Consider the following 7,090-nt stretch of genomic DNA (forward strand, 5'->3'; position numbering starts at 1 on the left):
CTACATGTGGCCTGATTCCCAGAGACTAGGGATATGTATGCAGGCTTAAAACTAGAGAGTCGGCCACACTCTAACAACCGTCCAGAGAAATCCCGATCACAACACCGGGAATCTCAGGACTTTCCGGCTAAATCAATTGAAAGTCTTTAATTGAGTCAAACTACAAATGGCCTGAATTCTCGTATAGCCCGAGATATGTAGGAAACCCAAAAGCCAGGGTCTGGCTGCATATATGAATGGCATGAAATTGTAGGGTAAGATGAGTCCCGCCATTCTCGAACACCAAAGGGGCAGTTGTTGACACCTAATTTTTGACCTCCCGTGATTCATTTTAATTGCTCAGAGTCCCTGGATAATAAATAAAATAAGTTGTGTTCACCTTAAAGGGTCTAAATAGATTTTATAAAATTGTTCAGGTCAATGTTTTGCTCTTTTAAATTGATAAAAAGATTTCATGACAATATAAGTTATTTATAAATTTAGAAATTAATTGATATTTTATGAAATTTATGGAATATTTTATTAGAATTAATCAAAAGCAAAACAATTTTGAATAATTATTTATTTTATTGTTAAGTTAGGGAAAAGTCTAATTAACAAATAATTTATCTTATTTTATCCAAGGAGTTTGAGTAATTAAAAGAATTGACCATTTTACCCCTCAACCTTTAATTCTGTGTGTTTGCATAATTGTTTAATTAATAAATTGTTTTAGTAATTAATTTGGCTAACTAGAGGGGTTATTTTTGCAAATTTAGCCTCCTAGTAGCTTTAATTGAGATGACCAAATCCATTGGCAAATTAATTGAGGTGATTCGCGCAAATTAGCTTTAATTGGTTAATTAGTACCAAGATAAGTCTATAGTTGAAATAATTAATCGGATTAAGATTAGCCAAGGATATTTTTGCAGTTAGATAGATAAAAGGTTGTAATTGCAAAGATCATTTAACTTTAAAGCCAATTGAAGTCATATCTACAAAAATGGATTTAATAGTCGTGCTTTAAATTAATTGCGTCCTAATTCGATCATGATTAAAATATCATGGTCAATAATTGATATTTTTAGCTTTGACCATTTATTGGACTGCCTATTTGGCCCCTCCATACATATATATACACTATGTATACGTGTATATATACTTTGGGTGTGTATATATATATATGGAAACGCCAAAGCAAGCTTGTTGGTTAATCAGAAGGGTGATTAATGCAAGGAAGTGGCTCACTAGTAATGATTCCTTGCACAACTCTCTGCACCGGATGACATACCAGGGAGAATTCAGCATAAAAAAAAGTTATCTCTCAATGTTGGGCCAATTTCCAAAAGCTGACTGGAGCAAATTGATTCTGCTAAAAGGTCTCATATCAAGACATCATTGTATACTATGGATGGAACTCCATAGGAGACTGTCTATTGTTGATAGAGTTGCAAAATGGGGAATAGTAGTGCAACAGGAATGTGTTATATGTGATACTCAATTGGAGGAAAAGTTTGATCATATATTCTTTGCCTGCCCATACTCCAAACATGTCTGGTCCTCTTTGCTGAACTGGTTGGGTTACTCTAGGACAATAGGTGATTGGAACCATGAAATACAGTGGTTAATACAAAGGATGGGCAATAGTAGGCCCAGAGCTAGCATACTGGGATTCTGTTTTGCAGTAGCAGTCTATCATATTTGGGCTGAGCGAAATGGAAGGCGATTTTCTCACCAAGTTATGAGTAGTTTGGCACGACTGAAAGATATCTATATCCAGCTGCACCTTGAAGGTCAAAGGCACAGTAAATGGAAGAGTCACCTGGAGCAGTTAAATTCATATCCTTGTTAGTTTATTGCTTTTAGATGACAAAAATTGTAATCATAATAGTGAAAGTTTAGTTAAAGTCTTCGAGTCCAAATAGAGCTAATGGCATTGTACAGTTTACATTTTGGTTGAAATGAAAATTTAATATTTTAACCAAAAAAAAAGGGGCCCCTTTCATTTTTTTATATATACGGCCGAGCCCAGTCCAAACGGACTAGACCCGATCCACGTAGCATTTAAAGGGGAAGAAATGCGTATACCCTCCTATCATTTCCCATTTCTCAGATCCTAGGGGTATCTAAGCAAAAGAGAAAAGAGGCTAGGTGGCTAGGGCAAAACCCTAGCGCTACCTCCACTACTACCGCCGCCCCCTCCCCCCCTTTTCCCTCGTTGCGTCCCATCGTGGAGTAAAGTGTAGAGCATGGGAAAATCTGAGCAGCGGAAGATGCATTAATGACTTCGTCCTTTTCCATACGTCTTCTTCAAAAATTCGTCCAAACACATCCTTAAAAGGTACGATCCTAGCTATTTTCTTTGCTTTCTTTAACTTGCAGGAGGTCTGAGGTGTAGTAGGCTCAAAATGAGCCGTTAATTACTATCTCCTCTCGATCTGTCCTGTATTAAATCCTTGGCTGTGAATAGTTTGAGAAACCAGTTTGCACATGTTCACAAGGGACTGAAAGTGAGCTAAGACCACATAACCTAAGATGAGCCTTTTTTTTAAGGGTGCCTTAGAGAAAGGATAAACGGAAAACCAAGCCTAGCTTGGTTTATAACACCTTTCCTTCATATAAAGGGCACCATGGCACTTCTATGGCTTGTGAGGTTTGTATGCTCATTATAAAGGACCTTGGGATCACATGGATTCTATTCCTAGACCAAAAGAGACCCCAGGTTAGAGTTAAATATAAAGTTAGGAATGATTGATGATTTGATCAAATAAAGAGCAAGTGTGCGTATGTATTTAAGTTAGACACAAGAGGAAGGGCTTAACAGAAGTATGAAACTAGGATGTTAACTTGTGTTGTCCATGTCCTATTTTCTTGTTCAAACTGCACTACTACCTCTATATGATACCATGTCTTGTATATGATAGCCCAGACACAGAAAAGTTATAGTTTTTCCTCTGTCCCTGCCATGTCCACATACCTTAATCTGTTTGCCTCCTACCTACAAGATGCAGCCTGTTCTAGTCAATCTCATGGTTATGTGTTTGGTACTTGATTTGTTTTCCTCCTACCTATAAAATGTAGCCTGTTCTAGTCCACTCCATGATTATGTGCTTTAGTACTTGCATGTATTTACCTCCTTTTGTGTGTCCTAGTTTTTTGTGTGTCCCTCTATGTTTATGTGCTTTGGTTTCTTGGTCTTGTCCACCTCACATCTGTATACTACATCCTATGCTGTCTCATCCATGATCGTTTTCCTTGTTCCTTGTTTTATTTACCTTACATTTGTATGCTGCAGTTTGTATTGTTCCCCTCTGACTGCATATTTTGGTCCTTGTTTCCTGTTTACTTCAGCCTGTTTTGGCTCATTCCATGGAGTACATATTTGGTTCTGCTCCTGCTTACTTCATGTCCATGTCCTGAAGTTTTGCTTTGATTAACCTTTGGTCATATGTTCTTGACTTGCACTTGTTTATATTTTACTCATTAGGGCCAGTATGCTTCTGGCTACATTATGTTTATATATATGGCCATCTATGTTATATTGTGGTCCTAGGATACTGCCAGTTACCTTGTGGCTACATTGGTTGGGGATGAGGTAATTTGGGGGGGGGGGGGGGGCTATTCTTAGCCTCCCTCCTTCCCCCGTGTGAAACCTGTGCGGAGTCGGGAATACGGCCGGGGGGGGGGGGGGGGGGGCGACGACTCTCACCTCCCTTGTTATCCAAATCCCTGCCAGTGGGGCCTTGTAGTGTATATATACACCTTAATCTATGAATTGTGAATGTGTTTGATGCATGTATATTTATTTGATGTATGTGTTCTATCCTCCCTTGTTATCCAAATCCCTGCCAATGGGGCCTTGTAGTGTGTGTGTATATATATATCCATACATAGATACCTTACTGTATGACTTGTGAGTGTGTTTGATGCATGTATATATATTTGATGTATGTGTTCGTATAGTTATAAATGTGATAAGTTCAGTATCCTTAAACTAACCGGGTCCTTTTTTCCTTTTCCCCCCTCCTCACCGCATGACCACTCGGGTCAAGATCAGTCTGCCTATTGGGCCCAGGCCCAATAAGGATATTCTTTCTTCGAAGATATTGAGTCCGCAAAGATGGAATTAAATAGCTGGCGTGCAGAAGGCCCATCAATGGGTGAAAATGGCCAACTAGGGGCTGTAATTGTTCGTTTTTTTACGCAGGTTTAGGGGGTAAAAGGCTACTGCGTAGTTGTTGGTGATCTTTCAGAATTTGTTTTAAAAAAGTCGCCACCTAATTTTTAGGTAATTAGAAAAACCAATTTTGAAGGGTTTATTCAAATATCGTAAAAAAACCTTCATAATCCAGAGTTCTGGGTAAGGGTTCTGATGATCCCCTGAGGAAGGTGTTAGGCACCCCAGTATTAAGGATCCGTACTATACGGTTGACCTTCGAATTCCAAAGTATGAGTATTTGCCTAATCTATCTACTTTGTGTTTATTCTCGCAAAGAAACTGTCAATTTTTTTTTATTTGCATATCATTTTTTGGAAAGAAGTTTGAACATACCGCCCTTATATACAGGGTATCGTAGTTTCGGATTTATAATATCATAATACAAATAGTCTTCCTTCATGCTTATACTCACACTCCGTCTCGAGTTGATCCGTCTTAATACGTTCAGTCTTATTTGGAATTCTTTATGTTACGACGGTTTTTATATCAAAAGGCGTTTTCCTATTTTAAGAGGTGGTATATACTGGTTGTATATACTCACCTTTTGGCCTTTAGTTGACCCAAATTTATTAAGGGGATGAGGGGTTTGTTTTTAAAAGAGAGGACATGGTGAAAAAAACAACCTCTTTTTTGCTCTATTGAAAATCATAAGCCTAATTCTGGTTTTAAAAAAAACTTACTTGCCTTATTTTAAACTGTTTCTGGAAAATTTACATAAAGGGAGTATATGCCATCTGATTTAATAAAGTCCCGTGGACATTGGGCCCAATGTTTACGTACTAGACTGAATTGTGGCTTTAAAACTTTGTTGAACATTTCATTTCCTTTTTCAAGATAAATGGTAAGAGTTTATCAGAAATCCCCTTTTTCTACTATAGCTCAAAACTCGCTAGCACTGGATTCATTTGCCATTTTTAGTTTGAAAATGCAAAGTTGATTTAAAACTTATTTAGGTAAAAAAATAAATAGCTTGTGTACCCAATTTTAACTTAGCGAAAAAAAAACACGTTATAGAGATTTGCGTGGTTTTGGAAATCGTTGGGGACCTAAGGTCGTCTAAACGGCGCAGGAACCGTTAAGACGTCTAATCCATAAGTTCCGCTATAATATGAGTTGCATACATTTATAAATACATACAGATAAAATCATACATAGATGGGATAAATTTAAACTAGGGGCGTACCAAACAAGCACGAGCAAGCACGAGCCAAGTCACACTCTACGGGATTTTGCAGGTTTTCAGAAAACAAAAAAAATCTCATGGTCTTTGTAAAGCCTAGGACACTGAAACTTATCTATCTTTATTGAAATTTTATGAGAAGGGAAAGTTGAAGAAATCAGTTTTGTAGCTTAACGATCAATTCACATACAGGTTCAATAAAATATAGACATCATAAGAGGATCTGTAAACCAAACATAAGTTCAAAGAATAAGCACTTTTTGGAAATTTAGTGGCCAATCAAAACATCTAGGACTGATTCTTATATCTTCAAACTTAATCAAACCTTTTGACTCAAGACATGATCATATTATAAGTACACACTAAATGGGAGGACACAAAGGAAAACCAAGAAGACACGGTAAAACAGACATGGCACAAGCTGCCTATTTCCTTAACCTCTAGTATTTCATTTAGTTAAGTGATCACACAAAAGAAAGCTAAGGCAGGTGAATTAAGACCCCAGCTTAATTCCAAGTTACTTACAGATTCAAAACATACTAAATGATTGTCTACCAAATGATGGGCTTTATCAGATTTAGACAAGTTTGGAGAAGACAATTAGAAGAGGACAAGCAGGAAAACATCAAAACAAGAAACACAGACCCCACATAGCACAATCTTTTAAGAAAAAATGCCTACTATAAGTGATCATGACACAAATTAGCAAAGATCTTCCCCTTTTAAAGTCAATTACCACTTTGCACCACACAATTTTAGACAAATAGAAAGGATTAAGTACTAGACCTGGACTAACTATTATTACACTCCTCAATACTTAGTAAAATGATGATTCAAAAGTAGATTTGACACTTCACCTCTTAACCAAAATGCAGTCCAACTAAAAAATGAATGCAGTAACAAATAGAGTCCAATTTTACATTTTCAAGTTCTTTTCTTTAGTTATATCTTATCTTATATCTAGGTGAAGTAAGTTTAGATAGAAAAAATAGTCTTTTCTTATGAGTAAAGCATTCCAGGCCACTTGGAGAGGCCAAACCATTCATGAATAAGTAAACCATTTTGGGGAAAGAGAAGTCAACAGACAACACAAAAAAAAAAAAAAAAAAAAGCAAGGAAGTATTTATTAACTAGAAATACACCAATCCAGTTCAAACTATAGGTCTATATTAAGGCAATTCCCCAAAATCTACTCAATATGAACAACAAATTCAAGAGGGAGGGCCAGAGCTTCAACATGAACAATAAAACTCAAATGGAAAAGGAAAATACTAAGTGTTAAATACAACTTTAAAAAAAAAGGAACAACCCTTATACCAAACAAGGAACCAATCTCAACTGGCCAATGTTGACCTTAGGTGAATCAAGTTATACCAAAATGAACAAAAACTGAGTATCATCATAAGTAACAAATCAAGTAGACTAGACTTAACACACACAAGTTCAGACTAAGCCAATCAACAAAAGAATCAGTCCCTAGGGGCTATTTGCTAAACAAGATAGATTGTAACAACAAACTACTCAAATTATTAGCCACTAAAGAGTTCAGTGATTAGAACTAAAACTTAGTGAATATTCCAAATTTTGAAACATGAACCTATCTCAATATTCCAGACCCCAATCAAGTAAGGAAAAGCAGGACCAAACAAATATCCATGATAGATACCATTAAGTTATTATCTTATCTAAACTTAACATAAATCCTATTTGAA

At 36.5% G+C, this 7,090-nt stretch overlaps 1 protein-coding gene across 1 annotated transcript; it reads left to right on the forward strand.

Moving 5' to 3' along the window:
- The first annotated feature begins 1,390 nt into the window (after positions 1–1,390).
- Positions 1,391–1,831, forward strand: LOC132637417 (uncharacterized). Its single transcript, XM_060354506.1, has one exon. It carries the CDS (start codon positions 1,391–1,393, stop codon positions 1,829–1,831), a length of 441 nt encoding a protein of 146 aa, XP_060210489.1.
- The last annotated feature ends 5,259 nt before the right edge of the window (positions 1,832–7,090 follow it).

Source organism: Lycium barbarum, chromosome 4 (genome assembly GCF_019175385.1).
Source record: "Lycium barbarum isolate Lr01 chromosome 4, ASM1917538v2, whole genome shotgun sequence".
Taxonomy (NCBI): domain Eukaryota; kingdom Viridiplantae; phylum Streptophyta; class Magnoliopsida; order Solanales; family Solanaceae; genus Lycium; species Lycium barbarum.